The sequence below is a fragment of the Neltuma alba genome, unplaced genomic scaffold (assembly GCF_004799145.2).
Source record: "Neltuma alba isolate B1F8T4 unplaced genomic scaffold, ASM479914v2 tig00011396_pilon, whole genome shotgun sequence".
NCBI classification, from domain to species: Eukaryota; Viridiplantae; Streptophyta; class Magnoliopsida; order Fabales; family Fabaceae; genus Neltuma; species Neltuma alba.
This window is the reverse complement of record NW_021636085.1, coordinates 1-15,772: the sequence shown is the minus strand read 5'-3', so window position 1 is coordinate 15,772 and position 15,772 is coordinate 1. Positions and strand designations below refer to the sequence as shown.

The 15,772-nt window shown below is 31.7% G+C and overlaps 2 protein-coding genes and 1 pseudogene across 2 annotated transcripts; 2 read left to right on the top strand and 1 right to left on the bottom strand.

Annotated features, from left to right (window-relative positions):
- The first annotated feature begins 1,189 nt into the window (after positions 1-1,189).
- On the top strand, positions 1,190-1,870 carry LOC114712828 (classical arabinogalactan protein 1-like). The gene has a single exon (XM_028897380.1). It carries the CDS (start codon positions 1,281-1,283, stop codon positions 1,665-1,667), a length of 387 nt encoding a protein of 128 aa, XP_028753213.1. The 5' UTR covers positions 1,190-1,280; the 3' UTR covers positions 1,668-1,870.
- A 3,797-nt stretch (positions 1,871-5,667) lies between these two features.
- Positions 5,668-11,881, bottom strand: LOC114712805 (uncharacterized). Its single transcript, XM_028897346.1, has 6 exons — positions 11,794-11,881; positions 7,686-7,968; positions 7,529-7,591; positions 7,334-7,413; positions 6,672-6,874; positions 5,668-5,845 (listed from the first exon to the last, which is right to left on the bottom strand). Exons 1-6 carry the CDS (start codon positions 11,879-11,881, stop codon positions 5,753-5,755), a joined length of 810 nt encoding a protein of 269 aa, XP_028753179.1. The 3' UTR covers positions 5,668-5,752.
- Positions 11,882-11,942: 61 nt separating this feature from the next.
- Positions 11,943-13,452, top strand: LOC114712810 (E3 ubiquitin-protein ligase RING1-like; annotated as a pseudogene).
- Positions 13,453-15,772: the final 2,320 nt, after the last annotated feature.

Genomic DNA, 15,772 nt, shown 5'->3' with positions numbered 1-15,772 from the left:
ACACCGCGAAGACAATCCCACCTTCGTGGATCCCACACCTTCTTTTGTGGAATAAAGATAGGACCAACGAAATTAGTATATCATCAATTGATCTCTTCGAAATATTTTATTCCTATTGCAGTCCCTAAAACTTTATTTGAGATTAAGTCTTTTTGTTTAAAAAAATCTCTCCATTATTGGCCTCCGATCCGCACTAACAATTACTGTTTTTAAAGATTGATGATTGCTTTGTTGTTTTTTCATTAATCAAATTTATTTTTTACCGGCATTAATTAAAATTATTATTTCTTGAAGTGAAGTAGTTATTCATCTGTACAGGTCACCAATAATACTCAAACCTTAACCCTAATTTTACAAAATACTAATTGTTGTTGTTTAAAATTTTCTTATTATTGCATATAATTAAAATTTTTATTTTTTAAAATGAAATAATGATTAATATTTAAATCATCATTAACAGTTACAATTTAAATCTAACTTCTCAAAATATCAGTAGCTAGCAACTAAGCGAAAGGAGTTCTTTTTTTCTCTTTGTTTTTTAAACAAAAGTAATATTATTTGACATTCAATTTGATCATAAATATAAAGTCTTAATTTATTTTGTCTATCATATTGATTTATTTTTTAGATAGCTTTTATAATAGTTACATATTAAATATTTTATCAAATGATAGTTTTAGTTAATACACGTAATTGACAGGTGTATTTTAGAAAATATAATATCTATTTATCATAAATAATTAATTTTACTGATTTTTTAATTTATTTAAATTAGTTAACTAATTATTATATTAAAAATATAAGGTGGTGTGATGATTTGGCAACAAAAGTAAATGCTAAAAAATTCTATTTAAGTGGCATTTTGGTTTTGGTGTTTTGCCCCCAACCTTCTTCCACTTTTCCCAATTTCTTGACCGTTGCCCCGTACGCCGCCTCCCTTATTTCATCCGACGGTTCTCCCTCGTCCTTGCCCCCGTGGACGTTCACGATTCACCCAACTGGCCTCTTTCTCTCATCATTGCCCCACGCGCTCGCTTTGAGAAACGCACCGTTTGATCTACCTGCCACTGCGTGCCCATCGCAAATCACGCGATCCAACGGTAATTCATATCCCCACACACGCGTTTCCGTTTGTTCTGCCTGATTAAGTGATTATAAATACTCCCCCTCTGTTCTTTCTCGCTTCATTCTCACTACCTCAGTGTCTGTGCTTCTAATTCTTTCTTCTTCTCTCGTTCTGTGATTCTCTGTTTTCTCTTCTTCTTTCTTCGTCTCTGAGAATGGCTCGCGCGAACACTGTGATTCTGATGATGCTCATGGCGGCTCTGTGCGTCTTCTCTGCAGTCGCGCAGTCTCCGGCCTCGTCTCCCAAGGCAGCGACGACTCCTTCACCGAAGAAATCTCCGTCGCGTGCCTCTCCTCCGTCTTCAACCACGACTCCACCGGCTTCTTCTCCATCTCCGACGAGTGGAAGCTCTCCTCCCTCGCCTACTGCATCATCTCCTTCTCCTTCTCCAGCGCCATCTCCTGCCGCCGATACTCCTACTTCGATCTCCATGCCTCCTTCTGAGGCTCCGGCGCCTACTGAGAACGGCGCTGCTACGAATCGCTTTGCAGTCGCCGGATCTGTTGCCTTTGGCATCGCCGCCGTCGCTCTGGTCATGTAAAGCGCCGCATTGTGTAGCTCCGAGACGTTACTCACCACTTTTTGGTTGATCAGTGTTTAGATTATTCAGTTTTCTTCATTTAATTTTGCTCGTAGTGTTTTTTTTTTTTTCATACGTGTTGATCCGAGCTTTTATACGGTGTGACTGATGATATTCTGCGCATCTTATTTTATAAAATATTTGTTCTAATTTTGATCTCCTAACCCCGTAATGATCAAATGCAATTAATTAAATCCCCCGAAAATGTAATTAATTAAGCGAGCATAACTAAAAGGGGAAAAAGATCCGTCGTCTCCTCTAAAAGAGAATTTATATTTAAAAATTGTTAAAATTTTATAAATTTAATTTTATTATAGTAAATTTGAAGCTGAGGGATGATATTTTTTCATCGACACGGCGACTGAAGAGTTGGGAGGAAAAATCTTGAACAGATTCTAATCCATTTTACCCATCTTCTCGTTTCTTAAGACATTCAATTTTGCAAAATTTAATTAATTTAAATTTATTTGGTTAATACCAAATAGCTTAAATTATCAGGCGATTCATTCTTCTCCTTTGGGATATTTGTAGATTAGGAAATTTTAATTTGTTATCTTTTCATTTTTGGGTGTGTTATCTCGGGATGAAGAAATAGGCAAGGCAGTTAATGAGTTTGATACTGTAGAACTAGAATATTCACCCCCTAATTCAAAGATTTGAAAGTAAAATTTGCTGAAAATTCTTACTGAAAATTACCCATATCTCAAGCAGTAAATTTTGTAATAGGGTAATTTAAAATATCGCATAATTTCACCCCAAAAAAAAATATCGCACAATTAGAAAATGATGATCGAACCGTGAATATAAGATTTTTTTTCCAGCCAAAACAGTGAATATAAGATTGGAAAAAAAAAATGAATATAACATAATGGTGTTGATTCTTTTTTTTTTTTTGGGTGACAGTGGTATTGATTTAGTTCTTATCATATATGTTGAGGTGGAAAAAAAAAAAAGTTCTTATCCTAAATATGTATATATATTTGATGATATATAATGATTCTCAACGTGTCATCTGTATATGCTAAATATTGATTTACAAGATACATCCAAATATCTTTAATTGTAATATTTATATACTAAATATGACATTCATGAACTTCAAAAAAAATCTGGTCAACATTTATTTGCATATATGAATCCCATGTCTAAGATAAAACTAGACAATTTAATTTAAAAAGAGAAAAAATCCGTGATATCAAGTATTTTTTCCAATTAATTAAACCATACCTTCTATTATGTTCAATTGCTCTTTTAATTTCTTTTGCATGTTTTATGGTCAAAAAATTTTTTCAAAAAAGATTGAGAAAGATATTATCATTGAATCTAAAAAAAAAAAAAAACTATAAAATTTAAGGATCATACTTTCATCAATATCCATTGTAGATGATATTGATAAGTGATAACTTTTGAAAAATACTTTGATTAAGTTTTTTATATACATTTCTTTCTGTTTTACAAATAAGACAAGAAAGTAAATATGCGCTAAAAAGGAAAATAAAATGAGAATCCGATTTCGTAATCTAATTTTTGTGAGAATGCCTTAAATATTATTCAATGTAAAAGTTAAGAAATTGAATTTTGAGGGGAAAAAAACCATCTCTCTCGTCTGATAAAAAAATATAAAAATATGACTGATTAAATAATTTTATATTAGTGTTAATAATTATAAATTAATAATAATGTGATATGACCTGTTTTTGTGTGTGGAAAATGACATTTTATCCGAAATTCAAACGTATTCCATCCAGGCCAATAGATAAGTTGAATGGAATAAAACCCAAAAAAAAAACAAAGAAATTAAAAAAAAATTAAAATATATGTTTAATTCTCCAAATTTACATTACAATTTAATTTATTCTCTAAATTTATAGAATACATTTTCAAATTTTCAATGTTAGCTTGTTATTCCCATTAATAAAAAAAATGATGACTCTAATATCTGATTTAAAGTTCGTAAATTGAAAAATCTTTAAATTAAAATTTAATGATGTATGTCATCTCATCTAAACTTTCCATATCAATAACTTATCTTTCAAAATATAAAAAAAATATTATATTAAAGAAATAAATTTTAATTATTCTTTTAAAATTTAATTGCAGGGTCACCATTTAAATCTATAGAGTCAGCATTTTCGGTTAATAGGATTAACTACAATAATATTAATGGACTGAAAATACATTTTATAAATCTGAAGTGCTACAAACATTAACGTAAATTTAGAGAACCACATCCTAAAAAAATGATTGTGTAGTTTGAGCATATCTGTTTATTCTCCTGAATAAAAATAAAAATAATAAAACGCATTACTATACGCTATGTTTGGCTCGACGGAGGGAAGGGGAGGGGAAGGATTTTAATTAAAGGAAGGGGAGTGGAGGAAAGGGGAGGGTAGCTACAAAGGGGAGGGAGGGATTTTAATGATCTTCTGTTTGGATTGATTGGAGGGGAGGGGAGGGAGCAATTTTAATAATACCTTATTTTGTTCTAATAAAAAATTGACTATTTTAGCCTCATAAAATTTAAATGAATTTTCTCACTTTTTATTTTGTTAAGATATAACTATATATATATATATATAATACAATTCACTAATTTTGATTTACAAGATACAGTCACACACTTATAGAATATCAAGACAAAAACTCACAAGTGATAGATTTCAATTAAAGAAAAGACCTTGAAGGTGAAATAAAATACCAACGGCCTCTTAGAATGAAGAAGAGAAAAAAAAGTTTACAAATGCTCACTAATTTTGGAGATAATTATCTTAATAACCTCTTATTAGATGCTCAAAAGAACTCTCTTATGTAGAAATGTTTATGACTGATTAGAGGTTAACAAATCGAAAGGGCATATAAGGAATTAAAATATCATCTCTCGCCTCCCCTCCAAAAAACCCCACTTTTGGCGGGGAGGCTAGAAGGGAAGGGAAGGGGAGAAGAACCCCTCCCCTCTTTAAAAAACATCTTAACCAAACGAAGGGAGGGGAGGAGCTCCCCTCCCTTTCTAAAAAATTATACCAGCCAAACAAGGGAAAGGGAGCAACTTCCCTCCCCTCCCCTCCAAAAACCCCGTACCAAACATAGCGATAGTAATGTAGTATAATGAATATTACGTAGTTTGTTTTTCTTAATGCTAAGCAATCAGCTGAATTAGAATTACCTTGAAGAAATATCCTAATAATCCATATATTTCCAATTTAGAAGTTGGGAAAAGATTTCAAATTTAGAATTATTATTGTTATTCGTACTTTTGGACAAAGAGTTCCGCAAACTTAAAAATACACACACAAATACATAAATTACAAAATAATACGGAAAGTTCAGTATTAACAAAATAAATAGATGAAGCAAAAACTTTTTCCCAAAATATAATGATCCGTTGCCAATTACATTTTGCTGTCAATTAGTGAATTTGCGTATTAAAAGAAACTTTTATTACAACAAGATTATCTTCTATATCTTATGTACAATATATATACACTTTTTTTTAAAAAATGACATAAAAAGAAATTAAAAATTATAATATTCCAATTCAAACACATAAGAGGTCCAAATCCCAAAAAAGAAAGTGATGCATGATCTGGTATTTTGTAAATGTAGTTAAATGAAAAACTGTTCATGTATCACAAAGTTTATTAACAAGTTGTGAAGTAACAATGGGAAGTATTAAATAGCAAATGACAAGAAATATACTTATAATGACAAGTTATTTATTAATAAGTTGTAAGCTGGCAATAATAAATGTTGAATAACTAATGACAAAAAATATATTGACAATGACAAGCTTGATAACTTTTTTTTTTTAAAATTGATATTAGGGACATTTTAGTCATTTGACTATATTTGTAAAATACCAGATCATACATCACTTCCTTCCTTAGGATTTTGACCTCTTAGGTGCTTGAGTTGGAATAATACAATTTTCAATTTTTTTTGTCATTTTTTTTTCTTGTTTTTTCCCCCCAACGATAACATTTTTTTCTTTCACTCATGACTCAACAAATAATACCGAACAATAAATGAATAAAATAAATAGAATTGAATCACTTTGAGCTGGATTCTTTGTTTGAGATCTTGTCAATAAAGGGTTCCACAAAGGACTCTAGATCATCCAGGTCGTTCTTCACTCCATCAACCTGTGTTTCATTATATTCCACAAATTAATGATATCCAAAATATTCAACTCTTCATCATAAAATGGTTTTTGTGCCAAATAAACATAAGAATATAAAATAGTTAAAATGATAAATTCAGCATAAAATTTAGTGGCAAAGGTGTGTATTTAATCATTCACATAAAGTTTCATATTTTGGTATTTCAATTTTATAAAATATATTTTCAGTTCTTCAATTTTAATGTTATAATAAAAAAAATTGATATTAAAATTTTAAATGTTAGACAAAACATTTTTAAATTTTGACATATTAGTTTAGTTTTAAAGAAAAGTAATAATTGATGTAAAAAAATCATCATTTGGAATTAATAAGGTTGGCAAAAAAAAAAAAAACTAATAAAGATGTTAAGGCTAGAGGACTGAAAAAATACATTATAAAATTAAGAGATCAAATTAAAACCTTATATAACATTAAAGGATTACAGATAAATTTTTGCAAAGTTAAGAGATATGAAAATTAAATTATAGATAAAATCATTAATTATAATGTAATGTGAGTAAGTAATTCTTAAATTAATCTCATAATATTCTTCTTCATATCCCCTGTGAAAGATATATCTAATATCTGCGAACCAAATCAATCATCAATTTTTCAATTGATAATCAGTTTTTGTTTGATGGCAACTGTTAAATTGATTGAAAACAGACAAACTAGGATTCTAATTGTGTTGGAGAAAAATCAAATCCATATTATTTAATCATACAATTTCGTCCTATAAAGAACTCGATGTTTAAAAAATCCAGATGATCAAGTAATTATGAATATTTCAATATATATAATCAAGTACCTTGTGAAGGAAGTCTTGGGTGAGATGAGCCTCATGAGCAGCTTGTTTTGATATATTTTCAACCACCAAAGCTGCATTTTTGAGGTTACTCTCATCAGAAAGATTCTCAGAAACATCTTCTGCCACCTCCTCTGCCACTGTTGCCACCTTCTCCACCACATTTGCCACCTTCTCCACACCTTCCACCACCATCTCTGCCTCTCCTGTTTTATCCCAACATTATATTCTCCCCAACTTAATCTTCTATATTCTCCAATCAATCCAATAATAATGATAAACAAATATATATATATATAGGGGATCTTAAATCTCTCTTGTAACAGCATGATGTTGCAAGAAGAGAGATAGGCACATAAGATGAGTAGACCCTATATGTTGCATATCCCATATATTTATCTCTCTCTTTGTAGCACTGCCATGTTGCAAAGTGCCCAACTTAACCATTTATATTCTTCAAATCAATCCATATTGTAAAGTGGTAGAATCCATATTTATATGCATAGTTATAAACACAATAAGTCTCATTCATCAAATTTTGTATAATGCATAAAGAAATGTGTCCAGTTACTTAAAAAGAATGACTGCTATTTTGTGGCATAAGATAATCCAAAAGCCAGGCATTGAGGGGGATGAATGTAAGAAAATGTAAAAGCAAAGTATACCTTCTATTCTTCTCAGTTTTTGCCAATTATTACTGAAAGCTAGCAAGAAGGAAAGCACAGAACCAAAAATCCATCTCAGCCTGCAAGTTTATGAATTAAATACAACCAAATGATTATATTCCTGCATCCATAATCATAACATAACATTCACAGATTCAAGTATTGAACTAGTCTTTTCTTTCAGAAATTCAATACCAGCCGGAGAACCTGAAGCTTGCAGAAGAAGTAACGGGTGGTTGAACATTGACACTCTTTGCCCTTCAAATTCAGAACAGAGACTCAACACTCAGATTCAGATTTATCTGGAGGTGACAAAACAAAATCAAAAACTTTGGTGAATATCCTTTTTTACCCATTTGAATCAGAACTTGTGCTTCTGTTGGTGCTGAAAAAGTTAACACCAGGATGCATCCAATACCCACTTCCAAATTTTGATCCTGATATTAGTAAACTGCTTCTTTGAAATCTTTCATAGTTGGATTCAAATCTGCTGTTTCTTGTGGTGCTTAGAATCTGAAGAACACGTCTGAAATTCTGATTCAGCCAGGAACCTCTGGATGATATGGTCAGCATCACTTTGATTTCTTCTTCACGGTCTTCGAGGTAAGAGGAGAAAAAGACGAACCGGGGGATGTCTGTGACAAAGTCAGAATCGAATCATCAGCTTATAAAGATTGCAAGTGTGTGTTTATCTGACGAGAAAATGAAGGAAAAAGGAGGGAAATTAGGGAGGAAAAACAGGTGGGATTTTTTTTCTTTTTCCTGATATGAATTTGGTTACTCCAAGCAAAGCAAACGTTAAGCGACCCGTCATTTGTGTTTCCTTGTAAGTTACAACCTTCTGGGTTTGAAGGCAAGCCAATCTCAAACTTCCCGACTCTCATTTCCTTGTTGATTTGTTCGTTCATTTGATTGGTCAAACAGATTAGTTTATTCTCAAGTCATTCAAGAGACACATGAAATGGATGAGTTTTACCTTTTCTTTTGGTGGAAAGAGTAACATCTATGTACTAAGTGGGTGTTTGGATTGCTCAATAATCACTTTTAAAAAGCATTTTTTTTATAAATTGAAACAAATTCTTTCATATATTTACTTTGTATACTGTAAAAATACTTTTAAAATCATTGTTTTGTTTCCTAAGTTTTTTGTTTGTGCAATTGATTTCGTCATTTGGGCTTGGGCCTGAACTCAAAAATGGGCCCCTCATTTTCTTTAGGCCTGATGTTTTTGGGTTTGGTCCAAGTTACTTCAAGGCCCAGAAAACTTGGGTTTAGGCCTAGCGAAGTCCAACGATGAGGAGCCTCTCCATACACAGGGTCTTGTATTTAAAGTCAGCTATAATTTTGCGGATAATGTAATCAGAGAAAGAATGATGTAGGACTGGTAATTAAATAAATACTACCTCTGATCATTGATATAAGATCTCATTTGATTTTTATTTTAGTCGTAATTATAAGACACAAGTCCATTTTGTCTCTCATATTTATCTTTTTTTTTTCAAAGTTAGTTCTTCTAATAATGATAGTTTTAGCTAATACATTTGATTAGCAAAGATATTTTAGAAAAGACAACACATCTTTACTACAAATAACTAACTTTATTTATTTTTTTTATCTCCTCAAATTAGTCAACTAGCTCTTACAATTAGAACCGGAGGTAGTATATATTCCTCTTTCTTACATTCATAGCCTTCTTTTTTGATACTACCTCCGGTTCTAATTGTAAGAGCTAGTTGACTAATTTGAAGATATTAAAGAAATATGTTAAGTTAGTTATTTGTAATAAATAGGTATTGTCTTTCCTGAAATGTCTTTGTTAATCAAGTTTATTGGCTAGAATTACTATTATTAGAGGGACTACCTTAGAAAAAAATACACAAATATAGAAGACAAAGTGAATTGGGGTCTTATAATTAGGACCAAAATAAAAGTCAAATGAGATTTTATATTAAGGATCGGAGATAGTAATTTTTTAAGTAGATTATATGCAATTAATTTGTGACAAGGAAAAACTTGAAGTTATATATTTAATATATTTTTTCAATCAAATTAAGATGTGCATTTTTTTTTTGTCTCTCTTTGCGGCACTCTTTACTTTACCCTTAAAATTTTCACATGATTATTTTATTTAAAACCCTGTTGTATGTGTTTTAATACACATTATTATTTGAAGCTTTACATTTTTAGGATAAAGTTGAATTTTTTAATACAATAGTCGCTTTCATGAATTAATAATTGATTATTCTAGGCAAAAAATCGTTGATTTTTCCAAGATTACCTCTTTTTCAGTTTTACTATTTGAAGACAATTTTTTTTTAAAAAAATTAACCATAAAAAATGGTTTTCTCTTTATTTTTTAAACATAAAGTCTCCTTTATAGAGTATTATATACTCATTACGGTGTTTAGTAAAAGGGATATTACTTAATTGGATAAATTAATGCAATTAAAGAAACTCTTTCATTACATAATTTTTCTTGAAATATTCTTGGGTAGAGTAATATTAAATTACGTTTCAGTTTATTATTTAAGTTAATTATTTTAGAAAATAATAATAAATATGAAAAATAAAATAGATTAGAATCTTATATTTACTATTTAGGGTTCCTATATTAGACATAGAAGAGAGTGTATAATCAAAACTAAAAATATTATTAATTGAGCAATCGTTAAAAGGAAATTGTAAATACTGATTTATAGACAGATTTCATAAAAATCTTCTTTTTTTTTTTTTTATTGCTCTTCACCTATCAGAAGAAACTCAAACATTCATGATAATTAAAGAGGGGTCAATTTCACAATCTTACACCTAAAAAAAAAAAAACCTTTAAAATATGGTTAGAAAGTCCCAACGAATTTCATAAAAGTATAAGGACACTTCATAACTCCTCTGTAGTTGTAAACAGCTCATGACAATCACTTAAGCTATATGCAATAATAATTTGTAAACACCGACAAAGATTCATCATTATCAATCTACATCATAGGTACATGTATTATTATTAAATTAAAACGAAAGTTTGAGAAAGTCAAATGCATATGTTCCGCGGGACACATTACCGAACCTTATCGTTTTACACAATACATCTCACCAATTCACCAACGACAAACACTTTGTGGCTCTAATTTATTTATAGTTTTCTGTCACTTGTTTTTGGAGCACTCAAAGGTGCAACTTTGCTTCTTCTTCCAAGTGTTTGTGAAAAAGTCTTGTTACCATCACTATCATCCAATGTTTATATATGTGCGTGTACATATATATATATATATATAAATTCAAGTGGCGTACATCTTTTGACATTTTCTCAATTTTTGTCTCACTAAGAAAATGCCTTTACTTTTCTTTCCACACAATTAATTTTTTAATTGATTTATGAACTTTGGGATTAGCTTCCCTTCTCAACCACTACGTTGAATTCTTCAGTAATCAATAGAGGATTAAAAAGAAAGATTAACACTTGTCAAGTAATTAATTCTTACCTACAAAGGCTTTTTGAGTGAATTACACTGTCTCATATTTTTTAATACACTAATTCATATTTTAAATATAGAAATTAGTTGGGAGGTCTATTTTGATTTTAAATTAAAAATTTAATTTATTTCATCTTGCAAATTTTGTGCTCCCTCTGGTCTTAAATATAATAGTTAGTTTGTAGTGTAGATGCAAACTAATTTTTATATCAGAATAAGATGTAGTAATATATTTTTATCAGACAATTCTTTTAGTTAGTCATATATTTTCAAATTAAAAAATATATTTTAAAAAAATAAATACACAAATAATTAATTAAATTAATTTTTAAATATTTTCAAATTAATTGTTTAGTTCATGTATTAAGGATAAGAGGAAGTTTCCATGATGGTAAATAAACTTCGACCTTTTCTAAAGTCTTTAAAAATTTACTTTGTTTTGAAACATATGATTAATTTGATTTCTTTAAATTATTAAAGTATGTTCATTATAAATTTATAATGAACCTCAGAGGCACACAAGTTGAGATATACACAAGATTAGGGTCACTAAGGTATGAGGGAAACGAAGGGAAATGGAAAAGAAATTTTAATGAGTTCAATTTAAAAAAAAAGGGTTATACAATTTAATAAGGAGAAGGTGTAAGTTAAAAGAGTAAGGAATAATTAATTAAAAACTTTTAATCCTATTATTTTAAATTTTCAAGTCATACTCATTAAATATTTTTCTTATTGGAGATTCGAATATTAGTTATGTGGGATTAGCTTCTTCTATTAGACTCCACTTGTTGGTTACTCTGTGGGGTTTTTGGACTAGCTTTTTAAAAATGATTTTATGAAGTTTAAGACAAATACGTGAGAATAATTTTATGTCAATTTGCTTGAAAATATTTGCTTTAATTACTTCTTTGGGATGCCAAACTCTCTCATAGTAATACCGAAGAGGCTCAAGATATTACAAGGCAAGGGGCCAAAAAAAAAAAGAGTCACTTGCAGGTGGCCATACAGCATTTGGATTTGGGCCGAGTAGAAGGAGATTAGGACAGGTGGGCCCAAATCCACCGGCGTCAGCCGCCATTGAAGATGAAACCTCAAGCTAACATTAAAGTCAAAAAATCAACGCGCAAATGCTATTATTGCCCAGGCACTCTCAAACACCCCGTTTTCAAAGTTCTTACCTTTCAACAAAACCAAAAGCTCCGTCTTCCTCAATCCACTGATGTGCCCTCTTTGATGCTTTCTCTCTACCATGGGGCTCCGTCACCGGAAGATTCTCGAAGAAATCTGCATTGTTTACTGCAACATGAAAGATTCCCCTCCTTGTTTAACCTCCGATTGCAAGTATTGCCGAGTCCAGTGCTCCATCGAGCCTCCGATTTACGACCCCCCACCTACTCCCGTGGCCTTCGATTTCGATGATCCCCACAAAATCCACCACAAGATCTCCACCTGGTTGACCGTCGTTATCGCTGTTCTCGCCGCCGCTTTCTTGGCCCTCCTCTGCTTCGCCGTCTACCGGAGATTCCTCTCCGGCTGGTTCAGGAGAGGAATTCAGAGACGGAGGAGGATCAGCGGGGGGATTTCTCGATGAGGAACAGGGCCCTGTGGTTGACCATCCCATATGGTATATTCGAACCCCTGGTCTTCAGCAATCGATCATTTCTGCGATTACCGTGTGTAAATATAAGAAAGGGGAAGGGTTGATTGAAGGAAGAGTGCTCTGTTTGTTTGAGTGAGTTTGAAGAAGACGAGAATCTCAGGCTTTTGCCCAAGTGTAATCACGCTTTTCATCTCCCCTGTATTGATACCTGGCTTCGATCTCACACCAACTGTCCCATGTGCCGAGCTCCGATTGTTACAAACCCCGCCACGGTTTTTCGCCCGCGGGAGCCAAATGTTGTTTCTTCGACTGATTCAGAAGAACCCCAGATGGAAACAGTTGAAAATGGAGTGAAAATAGTGGGTTGTGGGAGAACAGTGATGGTGAATTGAGAACTAGAGATGAGGAAGAAGGAGGAGGGGGAAGGAGAGAAACTGCAGATGAAGAGGAAGTGGGGAATTTGCAGCCAAGAAGAAGATCTGTGTCTCTGGATTCTTCAGCTGTAGAGAAGATCAATCGTGTTCTTGCTATTACTAATACTGCTGTATCTTCAGTAGGATCATCTTCATCTTCCTCAAAGAGGGTTTCCAAAAGTGGTTCTTCTTCCTTCAGGATGAAGTCTCTTCAGATTGTTGCAGGCACTTCAATGAAGAGATCTCGTTCCTACAATGGGAAACTTGTACATTCTTGGTACAGTCGAAGTCAGAGGAAGCCAAGCGTTCCTATTAGAAGCTTTTGATGATTTTGGCCTTCCATGTCAGGTATAGTTCCTCGCATCACATGCTTGGAATGAGAGAGAAATGAAACAAAAGCGGACAGAATTACAGAAATGTTTTATTTTTCGTTGTTGATGTTCCTCAATCCAGACATGTACCGAGAAACTGAAATGTCTGTGTTAAAACTCTCAACAAGATGAGAGATTTAAAGTTGTAAGCTTATTCCTTGTCGCATCAAGTTAAGCCGGTATGATGGCTGAAGTGTATAATGGCAGAAACCAAAAGTTACTCATACAAGTGAGGTTTATAATACCGTTGCCAAATTTTGTTTCATGGAGCTGTGTTTAAATTTATGATATAATTCCATGATTGTCTTTGTTTTCTAGAGCCAAAATTCACACTCTAATTAGCCATTTTTCCAAACTCCAAGTGATGATTCTACTGTATATCCTGAAAGTGTTTTCTTGAATCTTCTGGCGGCACGAAAGTTTGATCTCCAGGCATGAAACATTATGTTCTGGCGGAGGATTATTAGTGATTGTCATGTTTTTAATGGAATCTTGTGGTAGTGGCAAAACTCTTTGGAAGTAAGAACAATCAGATTGGATGAAACAAGAGAGTATAAGTCAAATGCTTAGGTAAAAAGTTAGGCATCTCAACCGGCAAATTCAATAAATATCATTGACAGTTTAGTTTGTGCTCAAATTCAGAAACCTAAGGACACACCCTAAGGTCACATACTCAGCGTACCATAGATTTTCACAAGCGTGATTGTCGGGCAAAACAAAAGAAAAGGAAAGATACATCAGTAAAATAATCATTACAACACGTCTTATTTCAACACTAACTAAATTTTTGGATATTTTAGTCAAGAGGGCTCTTTATTTTTTTTTTTCCCCATCTCCTTTTTTAAGAAAAGTAATCATTAGCAGTTTCATCTATTTTTCTCTCTTAGATATGAAACACTATTTTTCATTAATTGATCATACTTCATCTAGGGAGTGTTTGACAACACTAAATGGGTGTTTGGATAATCCCATAATCACTTTTCAGAAGTATTTTCGTAAATCGAGACAAACTCTTTAATATATTTACTTCATATACCGTAAAAGCGTTTTTAAAATCATGATTTTGTTCTTACCTAAACACTTCTTAATAAATACTTTTAAAAAGCATTTTTTCGCAAAACGAGACAATCTGCTCCACATATTTATTTCGAATATTGTAAAAGCATTTTAAAACTATGGTTTGGTTTTACCCAAACACTTCCTAATAAGATAGGCTATTATGTGGTGCGGTGTTGTTGGGTATGGATTTTCATAATTCTTATCAGCAGTTTCCTCACCCTTTTCATTGTCGAGTATCTCAGTAGGATTTTATCTTCAACGTCTCAAGTCTTATCATGCTTCTGATCTCCGTTTTGTCCTTGTTTTTAGCTCTATCTTTTTATCAGTTAATGATTCTCTTCATTCTTGTTTCCCCTGTTCTTCAAGCACAAGCTCTGTAAGTCTTTTCTTTTACTTTGTTCTGCTCAACTTTGCTTTCTTACGGAAAAGGGGATTGAAGAGGGACACGATGGATGGATCTTTTGATATTGCTAACAAATCTAGTATAGCTTGTGAATTCTCTGTCTAATACAGTCTCAGAAAATTTTTTGCTGTTATATCATATCAATCTTTGTAATACTTAAATATAACTTTTAATACCTCATTCCATCCTTAATATAAAAACTATTTAATTAATTTTAGCAATTAAAAAAAATTACTTTACTTAGTTATTGTGGTATACGTTTTGTTTAAAATATTCTTATTTAACATTTAAGTTAGATAAAGTAATTTAAAAATAAATAGGGGAGATCAAGTAAGATTTTGTATTCAAGATTAAATTTAACCTCTTGCTAGACTGAAAGGAGTGTTATGATAACTATCCGACAAGATATTAAAAAAGGTTCTCGGAGCAGTCCAAAAATATCATCAGCAAAAACAACTAACTTTTCAAAACCAAATCTGGTTCCTTAACTTTCACGACAACCATTTCAATACTAATTTTTCAGTCATGTCAGCTCAAGCATTATCTTGATAGGCCAACACAAAGTTGGTGGTGCAGCACACCCTGTTGGATCTTCTGGTTTTCAGATTTGAGCTTTAGAAGAGACACATGTGATAGAACGGGCAACCACAAATCCTGAATTAAATTATCTGTTGTTTGGGTACCTGATAATAGAATTCACAAAAGCACCATAGATATTGGATAATATAGTACCAAAAACCATTTTCTTAGACATACTCATTATTGACTCATTTACTTCACCAACAAATGAAAATATACCAAGCTAATCAAGTGAAGCGTGATAACACTAGTTAATATAATAATATTGTTAAAAGATAAAAAGCGGGGTGATATTTTTTATTAATAAGTTGTTGTTGTATTAGAATTTTTATGCCAGCTATTTTAATCAGCGTAGAAAGTCAATTTTTTAGAAGATACTACTTCTTATCCTTAATATAAGGTCTGTTTGACTTTTATTTTGATTCTAAATATAAGACCCTAACCTATTTTGTCTATCATATTTATGTATTTTTTCTAAAATAATCTTTCTAACAATAATTTTTCTAGCTAATACACTTGATTAGTAAGGATATTTTAGGAAAAA

Excerpts from the sequence above, each read along its gene's own strand:
- LOC114712828 (XM_028897380.1), top strand. The coding sequence starts at position 1,281 with ATGGCTCGCGCGAACACTGTGATTCTGATGATGCTCATGGCGGCTCTG.
- LOC114712805 (XM_028897346.1), bottom strand. The coding sequence starts at position 11,881 with ATGGCGGCTGACGCCGGTGGATTTGGGCCCACCTGTCCTAATCTCCTT. Across the intron at positions 7,969-11,793 it reads TGCTGTATGGCCACCTGCAA|ACATCCCCCGGTTCGTCTTT; the intron begins GTGACTCTTTTT and ends ACTTTGTCACAG. Across the intron at positions 7,592-7,685 it reads ACAAGTTCTGATTCAAATGG|GGCAAAGAGTGTCAATGTTC; the intron begins GTAAAAAAGGAT and ends CTGAATTTGAAG.